Source organism: Drosophila willistoni, chromosome 3R, assembly GCF_018902025.1.
Source record: "Drosophila willistoni isolate 14030-0811.24 chromosome 3R, UCI_dwil_1.1, whole genome shotgun sequence".
Classification (NCBI taxonomy): Eukaryota; Metazoa; Arthropoda; class Insecta; order Diptera; family Drosophilidae; genus Drosophila; species Drosophila willistoni.
Genome location: NC_061086.1, coordinates 17,368,138 through 17,390,820, shown reverse-complemented (window position 1 = coordinate 17,390,820; position 22,683 = coordinate 17,368,138). Strand labels below are relative to the sequence as shown.

General features: G+C 37.8%; 6 protein-coding genes across 12 annotated transcripts; 2 read left to right on the top strand and 4 right to left on the bottom strand.

The window, feature by feature from the left end:
• Positions 1-1,673: 1,673 nt before the first annotated feature.
• LOC111519156 (terminal uridylyltransferase Tailor-like) lies at positions 1,674-3,257 on the bottom strand. The gene is made up of 6 exons (XM_047009386.1): positions 2,987-3,257; positions 2,722-2,929; positions 2,408-2,647; positions 2,171-2,344; positions 1,890-2,088; positions 1,674-1,827 (listed from the first exon to the last, which is right to left on the bottom strand). The coding sequence occupies exons 2-6, from the start codon at positions 2,921-2,923 to the stop codon at positions 1,674-1,676; spliced, it is 969 nt and encodes a 322-aa protein (XP_046865342.1). The 5' UTR covers positions 2,924-2,929; positions 2,987-3,257.
• A 2,176-nt stretch (positions 3,258-5,433) lies between these two features.
• LOC6648164 (transcription initiation factor TFIID subunit 1) lies at positions 5,434-14,596 on the top strand. Of its 7 annotated transcripts, none has more exons than XM_002070751.4 (15): positions 5,434-5,675; positions 5,734-6,023; positions 6,093-6,212; positions 6,275-6,486; positions 6,542-7,584; positions 7,653-8,370; positions 8,445-8,717; positions 8,796-9,017; positions 9,090-10,992; positions 11,059-11,201; positions 11,260-11,596; positions 12,909-13,007; positions 13,415-13,609; positions 13,730-13,822; positions 13,934-14,596. In XM_002070751.4, exons 1-15 carry the CDS (start codon positions 5,533-5,535, stop codon positions 14,533-14,535), a joined length of 6,393 nt encoding a protein of 2,130 aa, XP_002070787.2. In that variant the 5' UTR covers positions 5,434-5,532; the 3' UTR covers positions 14,536-14,596. The 7 variants fall into 7 exon arrangements, with proteins under 7 accessions (XP_002070787.2, XP_023034590.1, XP_023034593.1 ...); XM_023178822.2 differs by having other exon boundaries at positions 9,087-10,992; XM_023178825.2 differs by lacking the exon at positions 12,909-13,007.
• A 152-nt stretch (positions 14,597-14,748) lies between these two features.
• LOC6648165 (probable peptidyl-tRNA hydrolase 2) lies at positions 14,749-15,809 on the bottom strand. Its single transcript, XM_002070752.4, has 2 exons — positions 15,516-15,809; positions 14,749-15,310 (listed from the first exon to the last, which is right to left on the bottom strand). The coding sequence occupies exons 1-2, from the start codon at positions 15,705-15,707 to the stop codon at positions 14,939-14,941; spliced, it is 564 nt and encodes a 187-aa protein (XP_002070788.1). The 5' UTR covers positions 15,708-15,809; the 3' UTR covers positions 14,749-14,938.
• Positions 15,810-16,199: 390 nt separating this feature from the next.
• Positions 16,200-17,443, top strand: LOC6648166 (signal peptidase complex catalytic subunit SEC11A). Its single transcript, XM_002070753.4, has 4 exons — positions 16,200-16,392; positions 16,480-16,739; positions 16,895-17,072; positions 17,136-17,443. Exons 1-4 carry the CDS (start codon positions 16,324-16,326, stop codon positions 17,184-17,186), a joined length of 558 nt encoding a protein of 185 aa, XP_002070789.1. The 5' UTR covers positions 16,200-16,323; the 3' UTR covers positions 17,187-17,443.
• LOC6646984 (bifunctional transcriptional activator/DNA repair enzyme Ada) lies at positions 17,442-18,148 on the bottom strand. The gene has a single exon (XM_002070754.4). The coding sequence runs from the start codon at positions 18,029-18,031 to the stop codon at positions 17,462-17,464; it is 570 nt and encodes a 189-aa protein (XP_002070790.1). The 5' UTR covers positions 18,032-18,148; the 3' UTR covers positions 17,442-17,461.
• Positions 18,149-19,744: 1,596 nt separating this feature from the next.
• Positions 19,745-21,811, bottom strand: LOC6646985 (homeotic protein labial). Its single transcript, XM_023178662.2, has 2 exons — positions 21,400-21,811; positions 19,745-20,073 (listed from the first exon to the last, which is right to left on the bottom strand). Exons 1-2 carry the CDS (start codon positions 21,772-21,774, stop codon positions 19,801-19,803), a joined length of 648 nt encoding a protein of 215 aa, XP_023034430.1. The 5' UTR covers positions 21,775-21,811; the 3' UTR covers positions 19,745-19,800.
• Between the last annotated feature and the right edge of the window lie 872 nt (positions 21,812-22,683).

The window sequence follows — 22,683 nt, the reverse complement described above, 5'->3', positions numbered from 1 at the left end:
TATAATAATAAAAAACAAGAAAATGTGAAAAAATATCAGAAAATCATTTGTCAATGGAATAATTATTGGGGTTATCAAAGTTTTGTATTAAAACCTTCTTTATATTTGAATTTCTTTATTAAATGGGTAAAAATATGACTGGGTAAGGGATTTATCTATCTTGCCCTCTGCCAAACTACCTATTAGTATTATCAGGGACTTGGGTGTACTTATGGACTATAACTAAGTGATGGTCAAAAAAATTTTACGATCCGTACAAAGCCAAAATCCTATTAAAAAATAAAATATCGCAGTATTGCGCTCACTCCAGGCCAACTCCAGCCTCCTAAATATAGCTATTCATACGGAACAAGAACAAGAATATATACATATGCTTTATTTTGCGTTTAAGTTTACATGTTCAAAAATACTTTTTATCAAGACAATTTTAAACATTTATATAATGAAATTGTCAAATCTCATAATTTACAAGTAGAACAAAAACATCGGTAAACATCGAAAAACACCACCAAAAAAAACATTTAACTTTCTTCGTTTTCTAAAAAAAACTATTCTTATTTAACTGTAGCTGAAATATTTTATAGTGTTTGTCTATTTTTTCAGTTGTATCCGAATCTGAATCGTTCAAAAAACGGCTGCGCCCCTTGGTCCGTGGGGTGGGAGGTGGTCAGCTCTCCGCTTTAATTACGTTAAACATTTCTGTAGGCCACTTGAACGTATTGCGCATCGTACGCGTCAATTTTCAAACAATATCAGCAACAGAGCGAGAGAAAGGAGCACTTTGTGAATAGTTGGCTCAATCCCATTTGAAAAACGCCAGGATCGGACTAGTATATCATATAGTTATCAATTTCAATCAAATCGGATAAATAGAACACAAGTTACAGTCAATATAAATCGGCTCTGCTCGAACTTTATACTTTATGGAGTCGGAAACGTCTCCGTTATAATACACTCTGCAAGGGTATCAAAAGTGTGGTATTTTTTAGGGTGTTTACAAAAATATTAGGTGAAATAAATATTGCCTACTTTGCAGGGAATGTGGAAATTGGTGGCAAAACATGTTCCACTTTTAAATAAAATAAAAAAAAAAATTCGCTATCAGCTAGCAACAGTTTTCGCTTTTATGAGTGAGTCATAACATTTCAAAGCAAAACTAAAGAAATCCCCATGCTAAGGGGCGTTTTCATTCTACCTGGAAGACCGTAACAAATCACTTACTCGGCTCAATTACAACCGACGACATTGGAATACTGTCTAAGCTATAGATGCCACTCTAAGGTCCTACAATAACCTAACACACTGGCAGATTGGCGCAAGAGATGGAATTTAAAGCTAAGCTTTCGAAAGATTGATAATCCCTCAATAACCACCCCCTATCTATTCATTACATTACAATTGACAAGCGCCTTACTTTCGGGCCCCCTTTAACAAGCAACAGTCAGAAAATGCAGCAAACGACTGCAACAATTAAGTTGGCTTATCAGCAGAGATAGTAAAACAAAGGTTAAAAGGGCAGTTTGTGTTCTTTTTATTGATTCATTGTGTCGATATGGGAAATAGCTGCTAAACCAAACGACAAACAGATACAAGTTTTGCAAAATCGGATCATGCCACAAATTTCTGACAAGACTCGGAAGCTGTTTTATTAAGATTTTTTCACATTATCTGGTTTAAATGATAAGTGTATTTTTATACTTTTGACAATAATGTTTAAAACTTAGAGTAGATGCTTTCGAAACACAACTCTTGTTCATCGTCAAGTATATTAAATCTTGGACAATCATTGAAACTTCCCAATACTTTTTGTTGCGTCTTAGGCGAAATCTGTAAACAGCAATGTTTAACGATTTAAGAAAGCAATAAAGTTTAAACTGAATAACACTTACGCTAACGGCATATGGTTAATAAATTCAGATTGCCTTATTTGCATTCCCAAATAAGGAGAAATGACATAATTTCCAAAGTCAAAATCAGAATAAAATGTAAAAAAGGATTTTAAACATTCCTTCAATGTTTTGGCAGTTAGCTCGATTTTCTGCATTGAAAACTTTGACAATTTGTAAAAATTGAAATCGCTAATCCAAGCTGAGAAACAAAATTACAATATGTTGATATGTATAAAAGAATACAAAAGAGACTAATAATAATAATATTCTATAATACGTACGACCAGTATTCGGGATTAGATTTTCCTGCAGTTTCCGAACGCTGGGTAGATTTCCACTGCTTTGCAGAAAGAAAATTACCAAAAGATTTAACAAATAACCAGGAAAATTTTGACTTGTGTTGCTAATGTTTGTTATTTTGATCCATTGGTGCAAATATATAGCCATATAACGAGCTGTAAATCGTTTGGGATTTCGTCATAAGGGAATAACATAATATTTATCTGAATCTAACTCACCAATTGGTTGTATTTCAAACATGTATTTAAGCAGCACATTCTGTTTGTAGGACATTTCATTAATAAAACTTATATCAACTTGAATTCCAGTAGATATATGCCTGGCGACAACAATGGGACAACCGCATAAAAATTGATTTAAAAAAAGCCATTTCGAAGAATTGCGAATGCCCATGGAAATGTTTGAGAGAGTCTTAGAAACCATTACGGACTTGGTATTGAGCTCGATAAATTCGGCATCTAAGAAAAATAATGATAAATGGAAATTTTAGTTATTAGATTATCTGTATCTGTCTGCATCACACTATACTGACAGCATTTAATATAAATATCCAAATCTGAATTCGATCGAGCAGTACCCAAAAAGCGTGAGCCAAATGGATGCAGAGTGATGGAAAAGTTCGGAAACATGGGCTGCACCGCTTCTTTCAGATCATTCTCAATAATAGCAGTCGACATTTTTTGGATTTTGTCGGCCTCATCAATGTGCTTGCAAAGCGTTGTCCAGTTTAACATTTTGAGCTTTTAAACAGAATAAAATGTGTAATTCAATGCCATTAATATGCTCACAATACTTACGAATATTTATTATATTCAGTTCCTGGCTGACAATGATTTGACTGTGATTCCCCAACAAAGAATTGAATATTGACGAAGTATATACGTAAGGCTTAGTGATGGAAGCTTGGATGTCAAACACGATCATAAATAGAGATGGGATTAGTTTCCCCTTTGTTGGGAAAAATACTTGCACTTGACCTTATCATAGATGCTTGGTTGCTTTGCTTCTGGCCATTAATTAATTATGCACTCTGTCAGTCTTAAAGGCCACGAGTCCTAGTCATAAATTAATGAATGTATATTTGGTCGAGCCTTGCCTTTGACCTACACTTGGGTCAGTTAATGCTTGAGTGCGCAATTTGAAAAAATTCATCAAATATATGTTAATTAATTCACTAATTGGCAAAAGGGGTACAATTTGCGTATAAAAGGGCTAGCACTGGTCTCAGATACGGCATAAGAGAAAGTTTTTGGCCCGCTCTGCATTGTTAAAATGCAGTCACAAGTTCAATTTCGTTGGGGCAGAAGGTTTCTAATACTTCTAATACTCTTTGTAATTTGGCGACAAAGTCGGGCACTGTAAGTAGAATATATATTGTGACTTTTTCTAAGATTCAATCTCATAAATTCCACCCCTAGGGGCTTTCCCTCTAGAAGAGTTCTGTGCACTATAGGACCCACTATTCCGCCAGAGGACTGTAATTTTTTTGCGATCGATGGCGGTTATTGTCCAATACGCTACTATTGTTATCGGCAATTGAATGAGTCCTGTAACAATTATCAGGAGGAAAGCAAATGCGAACCAGGCTTGACTTGTAGCTGCAACAGATGTGTAGGTTGTATAGGCCACAAATGTGATATAATAATATGTCCGCAGCCTGGAAAACTCTTTCCAAAACGCTTACCGACTACGAATCGTTGGATTTCTTTTCCGAGGACTCGGCCCAGATGGCAGGATTTAAATGAATATACTAAATAATTCCAAATACAAAACGAGGACGAAAACCGAACTGAAATGAACTGAACTTTTGTGAAAACGGCAGACATGCAACCAATATCTCTGTATTACTAAAATTTAACAAATTTAGTTATAAATGCATATTAGCTAATGTGAGTCTTAAAAATACGTATATCCCATAAATATATAAAAAGCAAATTATTTACAAACATTTCCATTTTGTACATTTTGTATGCCTGTTGCCTGTTATTTCAACATAGTATGATATTCGAATTCGTCTATCAGCGAGCAGTTTGAAAAATGCAGGTAATGTTTGATACGGTAATGTTTGATAAGTATATCAAGTCCTTACAATTGACAAAAAAATCTTACTGTCTTACTGCCTTAAAAGTGGAAATTGCGGTTATTTGAATTTTCTAAAAAAAAAAGAAACCAGAGGGCCGGGGCTAACTTCGACCGCGTCAAAGTTTGTATACCCTTGCAACTTTTTTGGTAACTCTTTCCTTACCTATAGCCATCAAAATAGAAAAACGTTTTATCTAAAAAGGCTAATCTTTGCGAAAGAACGGCCTACAATCTTAGCATAGGAAATAACGAAGATATTGATCAAAGTCACTGTTTTCCACCGATCGTTCTTATGGGAGCTATATGATATAGTTACCCGATCTTGATCAAATTCGGCACAGTCATTAACAGATATATTAAACTAACAAATGTTTAATTTGAAAGCAATTGCGTCAAAAGTAACGAAGTTATTGACAAAAGTCACTGTTTTCGAAAGACCGTTCCTATGGGAGCTATATGATATAGTCACCCGATCTTGATCAAATTTGGCACAGTCGTTTATATGTGTAATTAATTCACCAATATGAAATTTCATGACAATAGCTCAGAAAATAACAAAGTTATTGAGAAAAGTCACTGTTCGTGACTTTGCCATTTGTATGGGAGCTATATGATATAGTGATCCGATCCGGCTGAATCCGAGATATACAACGCCTGCAGTATATACAAGCCTACATGCAAAATTTCAGCTCTGTAGCTCTTACGGTCTAGGAGGAGTTTGCGTTGATCCAGACGGACGGACGGACGGACGGACATGGCGATTTGAACTCGTCTCGTCGTGCTGATCAAGAATATATATACTTTATATGGTCGGAAATGCTTCCTTCTATGCGTTGCACACTTCTGACCAAAATTAATATACCCTTTTTGCAAGGGTATAAAAAAGCATCGAACTTCGAACCGATGAGGCGAACCGCAACAGATGAGCCGAACTCGACATTACTCACGAACTCGAACATGTTCGCGCGTTTTACTCACATGTTCGAGCGGTTTACTCACGCGTTTTTAAACCGCTAGCGGTTTACTCACGCGTTTTTAAACCGCTAGCGGTTTACTTTTTTTTAATTGACTCAGCGAATTTGACGGAGCGAATTGAATGTTGTGTCAGTGTTCGGCAATGTCATTTTGCGGCAACTGGTTGTTAGTGTTGCGAAACAATGGTAAAAAGTAGAAGAAGAAAAATGAGAAAAAGATAAAAATTTACAAGAAAGAAAATAATTCAATTGTTTAAGTGTTGCTGGTGTCTACAAAATCATAAAACATGGACAGCGATGATGATTTGGGTATGGATCTTACCGGCATATTGTTCGGAAACATAGATTCCGATGGCCGTCTATTGGATGATGATGATGGGAATGGAAAATTTGATGCCGAGTTTAGGGAAAATCTTGGATCTCTGTCAAAGTGAGAAATGGCAAATGCCGAATATTAAAAAGAGGTTAATAATCGAATTTTTTATCAGATTGGGCCTGAACTCAATGCTAAATGAGGTAATAACCGATCATGAGGCTGAGGAGGACACCACCACGACGAATACAAATGAGGGCGACTTTGATTCCCTCAAAGGAGACGCAAAATCAGATGGAAACGAAGATGGTCTCATCACAGCTCAAGAAGACGCCATCGATTATTCAGATATTGCGGAGCTATCCGAAGACTGCCCGGTGGAGGAGGTCACGTCACTGGCGTCTTCCTCGTCAGCAGTGGATCTAGAAGACGCCATTCCTGCCTGCAAAGTGGAAACCAAAACAAGTGAGTCGAAACAATGTTTGAAAAATTGAACGTAATTATATCACCAGTTACACTTTGATCCGTTTTTAGCTAAAGATGACAAGGAATTGATGCCGCCGCCAAGTGCGCCCACACGTTCCGCTGTAAACGAAGAAATTGTTAAAACGGAGACCACTGCTAGTGGTGAAACCAAAAGTCAGGATGCCAAAGGTAATTCAAGATGCTTGCAATAATTATCTATCTATGTAGATATAACTTTTTGCATTCACCAGATGCCGATCGCAAGCTGGACACCCCTTTGGCTGATATATTACCATCGAAATATCAAAATGTGGATGTACGTGAACTTTTTCCGGATTTTCGGCCACAAAAGGTTTTGCGTTTTTCACGTTTATTTGGTCCGGGGAAACCCACAAGTTTGCCTCAAATTTGGCGGCACGTGCGAAAGCGACGACGCAAACGGAATCAATCCCGAGATCATAAGGTAATTATATCTGCTATTTTTACATTCGCATTTTAAAATCAATTTGATTTTTTAGCCAACTACTGCTGGATCAGATTCACCCAGTGACTCGGAAGAGCCAAGACGTCGCCCTGGCAAAGGATTTGATCTTCATTTTGCACCTGACCCAACGCCCGCCGATTGTGTGTCCGATGACGAAGACAAATTGCTTGGAGATTTGAATAGCGAAGATGTTAACAACCAGGAGGGTCCGGAAAATGGAGAAAATGGTGATCAGAAACCGAAGGTGGCTGATTGGCGATATGGACCGGCTCAGATCTGGTATGATATGCTCGAAGTCCCAGATTCTGGAGAGGGGTTTAATTATGGATTCAAGACCACAAAGAATCAAGTAAACAGTCCCGAGAATGAAAATGCAGAGAAGAGGGACCCATCCATAGCGGATGATGCCTTTCTGATGGTCTCCCAGTTGCATTGGGAAGACGATGTGGTCTGGGATGGCAATGATATCAAGGCCAAAGTTATGCAGAAACTTAACTCAAAGACAAACGCTGCAGGCTGGCTACCCTCCAGCGGTTCACGAACTGCTGGAGCCTTCAGTCAACCGGGCAAAAGTTCATTACCCGTCGGCAGTGGTGGTGGCGGTAATGCTGGCACCAGTGGCGGCAATACCAAAGGAGGAGGAAACTCTGCCGGTTCTAGTAAGAAATCGCAGCAGAATAGTGTCCAAGCTAAGCAATCGGCACAACAACAAGCTGAGGCCGCAGATGATACTTGGTACAGTCTATTCCCCGTGGAGAATGAGGAGTTGATCTATCACAAATGGGAGGACGAGGTCATATGGGATGCCCAGCAAATGAGTAAAGTGCCCAAGCCAAAGGTTTTGACACTGGATCCAAATGATGAAAACATTGTTTTGGGAATCCCGGATGACATCGATCCGTCCAAGATAAATAAAAACACTGGGCCTCCGCCCAAGATTAAAATTCCGCATCCTCATGTTAAGAAATCCAAGATTTTGTTAGGCAAAGCGGGTGTGATCAATGTCCTGGCAGAGGATGCTCCACCACCGCCACCCAAAAGTCCCGATCGTGATCCTTTCAATATATCCAATGATACGTAAGTATTTTTGTCTTTTATTCAGAGAATCTATATCGGAATTTTAAATGGCTTTCATCATTTCACAGATATTATACACCCAAAACGGAGCCGACTTTACGTCTGAAAGTTGGTGGCGGTAATCTCATTCAGCACTCTACTCCTGTGGTGGAATTGCGTGCTCCGTTTGTGCCCACACATATGGGACCCATGAAATTGCGATCTTTCCATCGTCCGCCATTGAAGAAATATTCCCATGGTCCAATGGCCCAGACCGTTCCCCATCCGGTTCATCCATTGCTCAAGACAATTATGAAAAAAGCCAAGCAACGCGAAGTGGAACGTATTGCCTCAGGTGGCGGAGATGTATTCTTTATGCGCAATCCCGAGGATCTTAGTGGCAAGGATGGCGACATCATTCTGACTGAATTCTGCGAGGAGCATCCTCCACTAATGAATCAAGTGGGCATGTGTTCCAAGATCAAAAACTATTATAAACGCAAAGCCGAAAAGGATAGTGGTCCACAGCATTATGTGTACGGAGAGGTGGCATTCGCCCACACCAGTCCATTCCTAGGCATCCTTCATCCGGGACAGTGTATCCAAGCTTTAGAGAATAACATGTATCGTGCTCCCATCTATCAGCATAAGATGTCGCACAATGATTTTCTAATTATACGTACACGATCCGGTTATTGGATACGTGCAGTAAATGCCATTTTTACAGTCGGCCAGGAGTGTCCACTGTACGAGGTTCCTGGACCAAATTCGAAGAGGGCTAATAACTTTACCAGAGATTTTCTACAGGTTAGTAGTAGTAGTATTAAATTTTTGTTATGTGCAACTCATTTCATAAGGATACTTGCATTCCCTTTTCTTAGGTATTTATCTATCGGCTGTTCTGGAATAGTCGCGATAATCCACGTCGCATCCGAATGGATGACATTAAGCGAGCTTTTCCCGCCCATTCTGAGAGCAGCATACGCAAACGTCTTAAACAATGTGCGGACTTTAAGCGCACGGGCATGGACTCCAATTGGTGGGTAATCAAACCAGAGTTTCGCCTACCCTCCGAAGAGGAAATTCGTGCCATGGTCTCGCCGGAGCAATGCTGTGCATATTTTAGCATGATAGCAGCAGAGCAACGTTTGAAGGTGAGATTAATGATAATGATGACCCACAGAGTGAAATGGTATCTTAAACTTGCTTAATTCGTTTATTCTCTCAATTAGGATGCCGGTTATGGAGAGAAGTTTTTGTTTGCCCCTCAAGAAGATGACGATGAGGAGGCTCAACTCAAACTGGACGATGAGGTCAAAGTGGCGCCTTGGAATACCACTCGTGCCTATATCCAGGCCATGCGTGGCAAGTGTTTGCTGCAACTGAGCGGTCCCGCCGATCCTACAGGCTGTGGCGAGGGTTTCTCCTATGTGCGAGTGCCCAATAAACCAACGGTAAGATATTGAGCATTACCAATCCCAAAATGATCTTACTTATCGTATCTATCCCACAACAAATATAAGCAGCAAACCAAGGAGGAGCAAGAATCCCAGCCCAAACGGTCTGTGACGGGCACTGATGCAGATTTACGACGTTTGCCCCTCCAACGTGCCAAGGAGTTGCTGAGAAAATTCAAAGTTCCCGAGGAGGAAATTAAGAAACTATCACGTTGGGAGGTTATCGATGTGGTCCGCACCCTATCCACTGAAAAGGCCAAGGCTGGTGAGGAGGGCATGGATAAGTTCTCACGTGGCAATCGATTTTCTATAGCCGAGCATCAGGAACGCTATAAGGAAGAGTGTCAACGCATTTTTGACCTTCAGAATCGTGTCCTGGCCAGCTCGGAAGTGCTATCTACCGATGAGGCCGAATCATCAGCCTCTGAGGAATCTGATTTAGAGGAGTTGGGTAAAAACTTGGAGAATATGTTGTCCAACAAGAAAACCTCAACGCAATTATCACTGGAGCGGGAGGAGCAAGAGCGCCAGGAACTGCTACGTCAACTGGATGATGAGCATGGCGATGGTGCATCAAAAGCGGCCAAAGCCAAGGAAGAGGCAGCCAATCAACAGCCATTAAATAACAACAATCAGGGAAGAATATTGAAGATCACTCGAACCTTCAAAGGAGCCGATGGCAAAGAATATACCCGAGTGGAGACAGTGCGCCGTCAGCCGGTGATCGATGCCTATATAAAGATAAGAACCACCAAGGATGAGCAATTCATCAAACAATTCGCCACACTCGATGAGCAGCAGAAGGAGGAAATGAAGCGAGAAAAGCGTCGCATACAAGAGCAGCTGCGTCGCATTAAGAGGAATCAGGAGCGGGAACGTTTGGCCCAATTAGCCCAGAACCAAAAACTCCAGCCCGGTGGCATGCCCACCTCTTTGGGAGATCCCAAGAGTTCTGGTGGCGGCGGTCATAGTCACAAGGAGCGCGGTGATCATGGTCACAAGGAGGTCAGTCCATCCCGCAAGAAATTCAAATTGAAACCAGATTTGAAATTGAAGTGCGGTGCTTGCGGCCAAGTGGGTCACATGCGAACAAACAAGGCTTGTCCCCTCTACACCGGAATGCAGAGCAGTCTCTCGCAATCGAATCCTTCGTTGAACAACGACAACGACGATTTGGATGATGCGCATAGCGAGAAGGAAATGACAATGAACGATGATGATGACCTGGTCAATGTGGATGGCACTAAGGTCACTCTAAGTAGCAAGGTGCTTAAACGTCATGGCGACGATATGTCAAAGAGGCGTAGTGGTGGCAGTCAGTTTACTCTCAAGGTTCCACGCGAAGGTGGTCTGGGCAAGAAGAAGCGCCGCCTGGGCACGGATCTTCATTGTGATTATCTACAGCGGCATAATAAGACAGCTAATCGACGACGCACCGATCCGGTTGTTGTTCTCTCCTCTATCCTGGAACTTATCTTGAATGAACTGCGATCCATGCCAGATGTTTCACCATTTCTGTTTCCTGTAAATGCCAAACGGGTGCCTGACTATTATCGTGTGGTTACCCAGCCCATGGATTTGCAAACGATGCGGGAATACATTCGCCAGCGTCGCTATACAAGTCGCGAAATGTTCTTGGAGGATCTGAAGCAAATTGTCGATAACTCCATGCTTTATAATGGGGCGCAGAGTACTTATACAGTGGCCGCCCAGCGTATGTTCTCCAGCTGCTATGAGTTGCTGGCCGAACGCGAGGATAAACTTATGCGCCTAGAGAAGGCCATTAATCCTTTGCTGGATGACGACGATCAGGTGGCATTGTCGTTTATTTTCGACAAACTTCATACCCAAATCAAACAACTTACCGAAAGTTGGCCCTTCCTCAAGCCGGTGAATAAGAAACAAGTCAAAGACTACTACACGGTCATCAAGAGGCCCATGGATTTGGAAACCATTGGCAAGAATATAGAAGGTAACACAAGCACACTTTACACCAAAACTTGACCCGTCTCTTATGCCTTCTTCTTCCTCTTTGCAGCTCAACGATATCATAGTCGAGCGGAATATTTGGCCGATATTGAGCTTATAGCCACCAATTGTGAGCAATATAATGGCAGTGATTCGCGCTATACGAAATTTGCCAAGAAAATTCTGGAATACGGAAACGCTCAGCTGGAAGAGGTAGACAAACAATGATATTCCGTGTACTTTATAAACTAGCCAATTGTTATGCTTTTAGTTTGCTGAGCATTGCACTCATCTGGAGGAGAATATAGCCAAGACTCAGGAACGTGCCCGTGAGAATGCACCCGAACTGGAGGAAGCCTGGGGTAACGATGATTACGATTTCAGTCGGGGCAGTCGAGCCAGTTCACCAAGCGACGATTACATTGATGTCGAGGGAAACATTGGACATGCATCCACCTCTAATGCTATACACCGGAGTATGGGTGCAGATAGTAGTCTGCTGCACACCCCGGCACCATCACGAAAAGCCCCTGGTCCTGGTCCTGGTACCGGCGAGGTGAAACGTGGTCGCGGTAGACCGCGTAAACAACGTGATCCTGTTGAGGAGGGTAAGTCATTGCTAGCCCAATCAACTGAATCCTTTACACTGCTAATTCTATATACATACATATGTATCTACTTATGATCCATGTCAGGCAACGGTTCACATACACATGTTTTACATTTGTTTATCTCTCCTTTTGGCTCCCTTTATCTCTATTTGTGTCTCTCTCTCTCTATATATCTCTATCAAAATATATATAGAAATCATTTATTAGTCCTAATTCTATTCGGTTATGGTCTTAAAGAATTTATATATAAATTTTGCTTATTACTAATCACAGACCTGACTACAAATAAAAGTTTCCCCATAGATTACTCATCGATTTTTACAAAATCTTCTATGGAAAGATAGTTCCGAATATGTATTAATGTTGAAACTGATTTGAAATATGCCTCATTTGTTAAAACTAGTACAAAATAAAACAATTATTAATATATATTTTAAATATGCCAACTTTATCAAATCAATATCCTCTCTGCCTTAATCCTTCAACATAAATTTGGATATACTCGGCATATTAAAGTATATAATTACACTTACTAAATACAATATTATGTAATTGTATAATATTAGTTTTGTAAGTTTTTTCTAGATTGCATCTCATTGCATGAAATTATGAAAAACGAATCGAAGTAGTAAATATTAAATCAATTTAGAATAAATAATTGATTTTAAAATTAATATTAGAATGATTCTCATAATAGTGTGTTTCGCCTTTAAATTAATATTGGAGATTTTCTGATTAATCTATAGTTTATCTTAGTTTTACCATATCTTGTGGTAATAATTGACTCCGCTTAAAATGCTATTACACAGAGTAAAAACAAACGAGAATTATTTTTTTTTTAACCGGAACTTTAGGCTTTTAATACATATCACATATATATAAACTACTTGATATTGTTGTCTGATTCTGAGTACCTACATGTCCTATAATGAAACAAATGCCATATTTAAATCTAAAAGCTTAAGGAATCGGATTTTTAAATAATATTAACATAATAAACAGCAATGTAAAATTTACCTCGAATATTAACGCAATTAGAATTTGGAAACAGAAAACCCTATATGAAAAGAACAAAAACAGGATGAAGCAAATAAAACTTAAATCTATCAAGGAATTGGGATAGATCAGAAATCTATATAGATAGTAGTCACGCATGACATGCAATAAAAACATTAATCTCAATATGTTTTCCCCTCTTTAAAATCTCTATACCAAAAATTAATTCAATTTGTTACTTCTTTATTATTATTTTTTGTTTTTTTTTTTTGTGTGCCCAAAAATACAACAAAACAATACTTTTATTTTCTAGTAAAAGCCCGAAATCCCGTTAAGCGTGGTCGGGGTCGTCCAAGGAAGGATAGCCTTGCCTCGAACATGAGTCTAACGCAAGCTTACTTTCTGGATGAAGGTAAGGACTAATTAATGGATTGCCCAACTAAACTACATATATGTATTAGCGGGTCACTCCCACTTTATAAATATACACAATATATATATTTCTTCCTTTTTGGATGCACTTGCCTATAAAAATGCTTTTACACACTCACTCACACACACATACACACACATCTTAAACTGATCATATTTTAGTTTAAAATTGTTTGCATTATAATTTTGGTTTGGTTTTTTGCTAAAAAAATTTACTTTTGTTGTGTAACCATTTTGTTTTTTTTTTTTGTATTGCATGCAGATTTAAATTCCCTTAATTTATTTTTCTCTTCGCAACTAATACTTTCTATATTTTTTTTAATCTCTTTGAAACATTTCTCAATGCCTTATTAATATATGTATTTTCTTTTTAAATTTATATAATAGATCTTCAATGCTCAACGGATGACGATGAAGATGATGATGAGGAGGATTTCCAAGAGGTATCGGAAGATGAGAATACGGCTGCCAATATATTGGTTCAAGGAGAACGCATTAATGCAGCATCCAATGATGCCATGGACTATATTGATCCAAAGAATATAAAAACTGAAATTGAGATTGAGCCGCAGCAGATGGCAGGTAAAATTTCAATTCAATATTTAGACCATGTAATTTTGATCAGATTGAACATTTGGATTCCGATTCTTCTTGCTTTTTTACTTGCCCCCAAATACAAAAAAATTGCACATACATATATAGAGGAGCAGGATGAGGATGTTAGCCAGCAGGCAGCTGAGGCTATGGTCCAATTGAGTGGCGTTGGCGCCGGCTACTATGCTCAACAGCAGCAAGGTCTCTAGTCCATCCTTGTCCCCATCCCTACCCGACAACGAGAATAACCTTTTTTTTTATTTATTTCGTCCAATTTTTAACGCTATTGTTTTGTTCTTTTTGCTCTTTCAGATGAATCTATGGATGTGGATCCCAATTATGATCCATCTGATTTTCTGGCCATGCACAAACCGCGTCAAAATCTTGGGCTAGATGCCACAACAGAGAATCCACAGGGTGCCTTTTCCGATTTTATGCCACATGTACAAGATGATAACGGTCAGCAATATAATCCGCCAGATTTGGGCGCCAGCTCCGGCCTGACAGTGCCTAGTCTTGAGGATGTGTCGATGGGGATGTCCGCCGGTGCACCGGCTGCCCCTGCTGCCACCATGGTGGACAATGGCTTGGGCATTGATGATGATCTGGACATATCGGAGAGTGACGAGGAGGACAATTCCTATCGGATAAGCATCAAAAAAGAAGTTTTGGAAGAAGGTGACATTCATCATCAACATCGCCAAATGCAGGCCCAGTCATCGCAATCACAAATCTATCTCTTGGACTCATCCAACGATCCTGGTGCACAGCCTGGAGCCATGCTGGACTATCATCAGCAATCGTTGGAATATCAGCCCAACCAAGAGCTTCAGCAACAGGCGTCACTAGCACCTGCTCCTGTCCCACAATCAGAAGAGCAGCAAGGTGATAATGACTATGCGTGGACTTTTTAAGAAAATAGAATTAAGAATAATGTTATTTTAGGAAATATAACTTTTTTCACCAAAACCTAAAGGGTTTCTAGTTGTTGATTGATAAATAATTTAGTACATAGATTTGATTGCAACATGAGGAGCTTCCAGAAGAGGATAATACTTAGAATGGACCAACAAAGAGACCTGGATGATAAAATATTTCCCACCAAAAGGACGAAAATAATATTCATATTTCATGTAAAAAATTCTCTTTTTGGACTCATAATTAATCTAGTTCTAATATGTCATAGATTGATTTAAGTTAATATGTATTTTTTGTAATTCCATTTTGTTTTTCACGTTAACATGACAATGGTAAATGTTTTTGTTTTCTACGTCACATATTGCTTTTGAGAATTTTTCGATAGCCAATGTCTGTAGCTTACAATAGCTTCAAGTGGCCAGTAACAAGATCAATATCCACAGCATTTGCTGGTCCAATGGCCAAAACAGTTTTGGAGTTCGCTGCGATCTGAGTCCGTCCTGCATCTCGTATTAGACAGGTGTTTAACAGCTGTTTCTCCGCCGCCTTCTTAATGGCCATCATTTCGGGTTCACTTTCCACACGTACTGCAATCTTAGCGCAGCCGCAGTTCTCCCAGGAACGCAACAGCCGTGGAGTCTTTTTAACAGCCTGCTGATAGGCACCAACCGCGGCATGACCACATTGGGCAGCAATTTTTCCCTTTCCCATCTTCAGGTCGTTCCTTACAACAAGAACCATTTTGAAGTTTTCACTGTAGCCGGCAAAGTTCTGCGGATTTAATGTTTTATTTATCATATACGTTGGAAATGGTTCAGAGGCAAACACCAGAGGCCATAAGTATTTGAACTGGGTGATTATTAAAATGTTATGATCTTTAGTTGGAAACATTTCGTGTTGTTATGTGGAAATTATGTATATTAAGTTCAAGTACTTATGGCCAATAGTCTATGTACATTTATTTTCTCAACCTCACCCTGTCCGCTGCTGCGGAGGTAGTTGCTTGCCCCATGCTGCCTGCAGCAGTCTCATTGTCGATTTTAGCACATGCTTCGCTTTCTTCACGCTTTGGCGAATAGGATATGGCATAGCGGTAGCCCACAAAAAAGGACAAGATCACAGCCAATCCATTTATGATTTGTGACGAATCTAGAAGTTTGTCACCCATGGCAGCCTCGAATTAGCAGACAAATTATAATTATATTTTCAACAAGAGATTAAGGAAAATTGTTTGGATGCCGGTACAAAAAAATATCGGTCATCTCTAGTTTAAACAGAGTCGATATCAGCTGAGCGAATTCGTGTATGCACTTTGTTGGGGGCGAAATCGCTACACTGGGAAAAATAAGTAGATATCAAATTCAACTTAATTTTACTTTGCGTTGACAATTATAATTTTTAACAACTATTAATGTAAATGTTTAAAATTAAATAAACCATTGAAGCAGATTAATAAAATAATTGAAGTTTATAGCAATTATTATTAAATTTAGTAAACAATTGCATTCTAGTGTAATCAGGATGGCTTGAAAATATTGATATTTTCCTTCTAGATTTTAAATGATATGAACATGACCAATTTTATTATATATTCTTAATAAAAGAAATATTTCTCCCTTTCCTATTTTGGTCCATCAATAGTATCGATATTACTATCGACTTTTTTGGACATCACTATCGGCTACGTGTCCGTCATTTTTGTATTCGTGGTACTCACTTAAATTAGTTAATATATTTATAATTTCCTTCCAATCACACTAGGAGAAATATAATCAACGTCCACCATGGGCATAGCCAGCATTTTGCAAATCGACGAAATGATGGGCGATTTCAATCGCATGAACAAGCGTCAGGTCTGTGTGAGAGAGAGAGAGGGAGAGAAATTATTAGAAACAGGGATTTGCAGATTGTAATGCAATTTTTCCGTTTGCATTTTACAGTCACTCTACCAGGTACTGAGCTTCGCGATGATCGTGTCATCGGCCCTGATGATATGGAAAGGTCTGATGGTTGTCACTGGCAGTGAGTCGCCAATTGTTGTGGTCCTCAGTGGTAGCATGGAGCCGGCATTTCATCGCGGCGACCTGCTCTTCCTCACTAACTACAAGGAGGAGCCAGTCCGCGTCGGCGAGATTGTGGTATTCAAAGTGGAGGGCAGAGACATACCCATAGTGCATCGTGTGATCAAACTGCATGAAAAGTAAGCTACGCTAAGCGAATTGCATGTCGGGGTGGGGTTTGTTTGTTGCACATTCGTTAGACGTGTTAACTTTTATCCAATCGCAGTTTGACTTTTTAATTCAATTTTCGATTTTTAAACCCTCTACTATAACATTTGTTTTCTAAATCTTTCAGGGAAGATGGCACAGTCAAATTCCTGACCAAGGGTGACAATAATAATGTCGATGATCGAGGTCTCTATGCGCCAGGACAACTCTGGCTAACGAAAAAGGATATCGTTGGGCGAGCTAGAGGGTTTCTACCATATGTGGGCATAATTACTATATTTATGAACGAGTATCCCAAGGTTAAGGTAAGTCTAGTCATCCTGGAGGTTTATTAGTTCTGTGTATCAACTTTTGATTTCTTTTTATAGTGGGCCATTCTTTCCATTCTGGCGATTTTCGTGCTGCTTCATCGAGAATAGGAACCCGCCCAGTTTAATCTTTAGGTACAATTTAAGTAGCATCTGAGAGAGGAGATCTGTCAAAAGATATAATTACATACATAGATGTGCACAATCTCGAGTCTGTTATGCATTTCCATTTCCTTTTAAGTTAATACAAGAAGTGAAAGTGCATTTTTAATACATATTTGGTTTTCCAAGGACACCATCAATAACTAGGTTCATGCTGAATTTCAATACCTAAAAATCAAATAAATAAAAAACAATTTTCTAAAATATGCATTCAAATCGAAATTTTATCCCAAGTTTGCTTCAAAGTCTAACAATTGTTTTTTAAGCTGACCACCCCAGCCATATTTTAATTGTCCATTCTGGGACACAATCCGGTGGCATGGTATGAGAATAGAAACCTCATTTCGTCCCACTGTAGTGGCGACAGCACGCACAGCCTTTGGCCGCTCCACCATTTCCGCTAGCTGGGCATATGAGCAAGTGCAGCCAGTCTCTACTTTAGTTAACGCCTTCCACACTTTGACTTGGAATTCAGTACCATGGACAGCCACCTCAATAATCTGATGATTCTCTTTGTCCTCTGAGAACAGCTTTTGGCGCCATTTATCTATGAGAATATCATCTTCTTGCAGCTTCACCTTGGGCCAATGTTCTCCAATTTTTGCAATTGAAGTGGAATCGTCCTTTTGTACAAAGTATAGCAAATAAATGAATCCTGGATTTCCATCGTCTCCAGGCGCAGAGACTCCCAATAATATTCTGCCAAACTGGGAATCAATAAAGCCATAATGCATGGATTTGGGTAAATTCTGTAGGACATTTATGGAAATGCTGAGATTTCGGGTGAACCACATGATGAAAGATCCTTCTATATCTATCTCAAAAGCCGCTATTATTAGTTTCTTACGACTACAACAGTTTTCAAAAATTAAATAAAAACAAAATAATACTATGTGTGTTTACACTGCGATACGTTTTCTATCGAGTATGTCATCGGAAATAAAACGCGGATAGGTGTTTACACTGCAAAAGTTCTTTTGTTCGATTTTTGTGATGAAATGAACTAAGCTACCAAATATGTATCAAGAATAACAAAAAATTTTAATGAATGGACATTAGTTAATCTTATAAAGGGATAGAGGCTTCCAGAATCTGTCAAGGATATGTATTAAACATCCAGTGTTCCACAAACCTTCGTTTCCCCAATCGTAGTGTAAGCGGACTTGCATAAGAAATTAACAGTCACTGTTAACGTACAGAATTTTCAGCACTGTGTTGCCATCTATTTTATTTATCATTACGCGGTAAATTTAAAATATACACTGATTGAAATATTGGTTGTTTTTATCAGTATATGAGTCATTGATAAAAAGATCTAATTTTAAGTGCAATTTATAAAATGGTCTTAAATTCCTATCTATCAAATATGCAAAATACCATGAGTTTCACAGGTATTTGATGAATTTCTTGTTTTCAAATTACTCAAGATATCAAAGTAAAACATAAAAAATTCAACCAAAACAAATCCCCCGGAAAATTGAAACAACTTTGTTTCATATTGTAAACATGTGATACTTTTCGTAATCCCCATCAAAATGATAAATTTGCCAAATGCATACATATACAATTGTATATATATGTATGTAAGCATGACCATGAAGTTTAATTAATACTTATATCGCAAAGATATGTTAGATAAAGGAATTGTCTATTCAGCTGGAATGTGGCTTGTGCCTAGAAAACAGACGAGGTTTTTACAAATTTTTGAATCGATTCTTTAACAATTTTATGTCAGTTCTTACTTGGAAAGTATATTCAAATAAGAAGAAAAAATGTTTATTTACGCAAATAATAAATCTTGTAATCAAATTTCAAATAAAAGTTCTCAATTAGCATTTTAACAATTTTTAATTAAATTTATTTATTTGATTTAGTTAGTTTAGTTTGATGTTTTACAGTTATTATAATTATATTACAATTAGGACTAGATTACATATGTATATGTATATGTATATATATATCGTCATTATTTGTTTTTCTTTAAATTAAAAATTAAATATTCAATTATTCTACAAAATTTACATATTTTTCTTTATTTATTGTGGTGGCTTGTTTTGTTTTCTTGATTTTTGATTTCGTTTATGTTGAAGGTATTATAACGTTTTGTTGTTTCATTTTAGAAAATATGATGAAAAAACCCTGAGTTTAGTTTTAAGTTAGATTTTTTAGATTAAGTAATTTTCTCATGTTTAATTTAAGTATTTACAGCCCCTAGATGGTTTCACATAAAATACATACATACATATGGCACCTCGATTCAACAAGTTGCTAGTATTTGATTCTATTGAAATATGCGATTCCTTTTGTTTGTTGATGAAAACTTTATTGTTTAGTTGGCCATAAATATGACTTAATTTTATCGTTTTGCTTTCATTTCATTTATTTCGCATTTTCTATTTGATTTATCACAACAAACTGCTTTAACAATAACAACAACAGCTACAAGAACAGATTGGCATAAAAATATAGCAACAACAGCAAATAAAAACTTAATAACAATAGCAACAATTAAAGAGAGAGAAGAAAAACCAAAAAAAGGAATAAACAGGCGTAGACAATTCGTTCAACTTTGTTTGGTTATTGCTGATGTTGCTGCTGGCGCCGTTGATGTTGCTGTTGTCGCTATTGGTATTGCCGATGTGCTCATATCAGTATTGGCCATGTCATTTGTAGCTGTCTTTAGTTGCAGTTCGGCTTGTTGTTGCTGCTGCTGCGTCTGCTTTTCACTAATCACCGGAGCAACATTATGTTGTTGACTGAGCAAATCCGCTGGAATCAGACCCTCTTTAACACGCTTCTTTTGCTTCATGCGACGATTTTGAAACCAGATTTTAACCTAAAAACAAACAAACATATTTAATAATGTGGGTAATAAATTAGATTTTAAGGACCTTATTCTAATCTGATACCTTTTGTTTGTTGGGTTAGATTGAGAATGGTTGATAATTTGTCAGGATTTGTGCTTATTTTTTAACTTTATAATGCGTTTTTGAGAAAAGCTATGTTAGGTGCATAAAAATTACAGTTAATAATACTTTTCTTTCGACCAATGTCATTTAACCTTAATGGATGAATAATTTTATCATTCTCACTTTTTTACCTAGCTGCTTAACTGAAATCATTAGGAATCGTGGAGGTAGTCAGGGCAACACCCAAAATATTGATATTTAGAATAATTTTTTACTTTCCTTATATCTTTATACTTCTATCTAGTGGTTCTTCCAATAGATCGGACAATTTTAATAAATTCTTAATGTAACCAAAAACCTCGCTCGAAATTTACTGAATTTTTTAAGCCGAAAAGATCCGTCTATTGTAAATTTAGAAACTAGATTAAAAATACTTGAATTTATCTTGTTGATAAATTTATTTAAAGATTTTTAATGAAAAATCTATATAAAACAAGTCAAAGTTTTGTATTTTTTACTATTGATTAAATGTTAGTCACTTATATTGTATAATTTTAATAGGCTCTAGGTGTAGATTCTTTCAGGTTGTATCAAGTAATGAAATAATTAGGAAATCTTTATAATTACAAAATGTTTCTTTTGACAGTTTCTAATATCTATTGTTGAATAAAATCAAAAAGATATTGCCTAGAAGAGCTACGTATAATAGTTAAAGGTAATATACTGCGAAACCTTAAGGTAGATCAATATAAATTAAAGTTTAAAAGCTAAGCTAATAACTGTGTCTTTTTGTTATCATTAGTTAGTTCATCAGTTTTTCAAAGTAAGTGTAAGTGTAATAAATATGAATCAAGTTCTTTAAATTATGAGACTTTAACCCGATATTACTTGAACAAATGAAAAATGATTTGCATTGCTCCGTAGCTCAAAATCGTATTTAAGATTGAAAATGAAAAAACAATCCTTTAAATGAATTTGATTTTTTGAGGCAAGTGCATAAATATCGATAAGGACATGAGGTTAAAAGGAAATGGAATTAATTTTGATTTTGTTTATATTATTTAAACATTGAAAATCATGATAATCAAATTAGCATGGCTATCTCTGGTCGGTAGAAGTATCTTAATAATACATTTGTCTTAAAAACTTTTCCCATGTGCAAGATCCTGCTGATAGACCTACCTATATATATATTAGCCGTTTTTAAAGATAATACTAAAAATATAATTGACATATTTGTTAAGCAGACCAACCTGTGTTTCATTCAATTGCAGTGTATTGGCAATTTCGATGCGTCTTGCTCGTGTTAGATAGCGATTAAAGTGGAATTCCTTTTCCAGTTCCGTCAACTGTTTATTGGTGAAATTTGTACGACCCGAGTTGTTGGTGGTTGATAAACTGCAGCTGCTTAAACCGCCGCCACCGCCGACATGAGCGAGACCCACGGTCAGGCCATTGGAGACATTGCCACCGCCGGATGGATTTGTGGCAAGCATCAGGGAATTTGGGATGGATAGGCCAGGGCCTGCCACAGGGCCTGATGCACCACCTCCGCCTCCTAGTCCTCCTACACTGCGGCACATGTCCAACTGGCCATTCATTTGATAATCGTGCATTGTTGAGTTCATGTTGTTGTTATTGTTGTTGTTGTTGGCAGGTAGTTTTGTGGCTGCAAAGAAGGTTTTAGAAAGGGAAGAGATACAGAAATAAGTAGAAATCATCATGTTGTGGGTATTTCTTGGCGTTGATCTCTAGCTGTCGCAGTTAATCAGTGTGTGTGTGTGTGTGTGTGTACATGTGTGTGTGTGGTTCCGAGGGAACCTCTCGGATCTTTGGGTTTGACTTTTGCGTGATTTTGCACTTTATTCAATAATTTGACATGCGCCCCGTGGCTAAAATCCGATGATGATGAAAATAATCTCTTCTCTTTTTTTTACCCATTTTAATTTTTTGTTCTGTTAGTCTCCTTTTCTATAGAAGGATCTAAATGGTTTGTTTGGCAAACATTGGGATTATCCTGACAACGGGTTTTTAGCAGATAGATTTTTTTTTTATTGTGGTTTTCCAAACAATAATTATTGTATTTTCTTGGGTGTGACTTTCGGTGACTTTTCTGTTTTTGAGGGAAAAAATGAAACTGTGCTTGCGTGTGTGTGTGTGTGTGAGAGTTTCCTCATTTTCCCGCTTGATGATAAAAAACCTTTTAACATCATCATAAATCTAAATTAAAAGTTCATATTCATATTAATAAGCATTAAGTAGCAATAAGTTTGAAACTCGAGTGGCTATTTTTTTTCTATGGTGATTATTGAAAAAAGGTGCCGATCTACTCGACATTTAGTTATCGATTTGCGTTTAGCCATTTCACGTAAACACAGGCCATAAATCACAAGTCCTACGAATGAATGATGAATTTATGACATAAAATAAAAATTCATAAATGTTTTACAACTAACGCAGATGGTTTCCATTTGCAGTCGGCACACGGTAGCCCCCGTTTACACCTTTTACCTTTTGTGGCTGAGTTTTCTTTATTT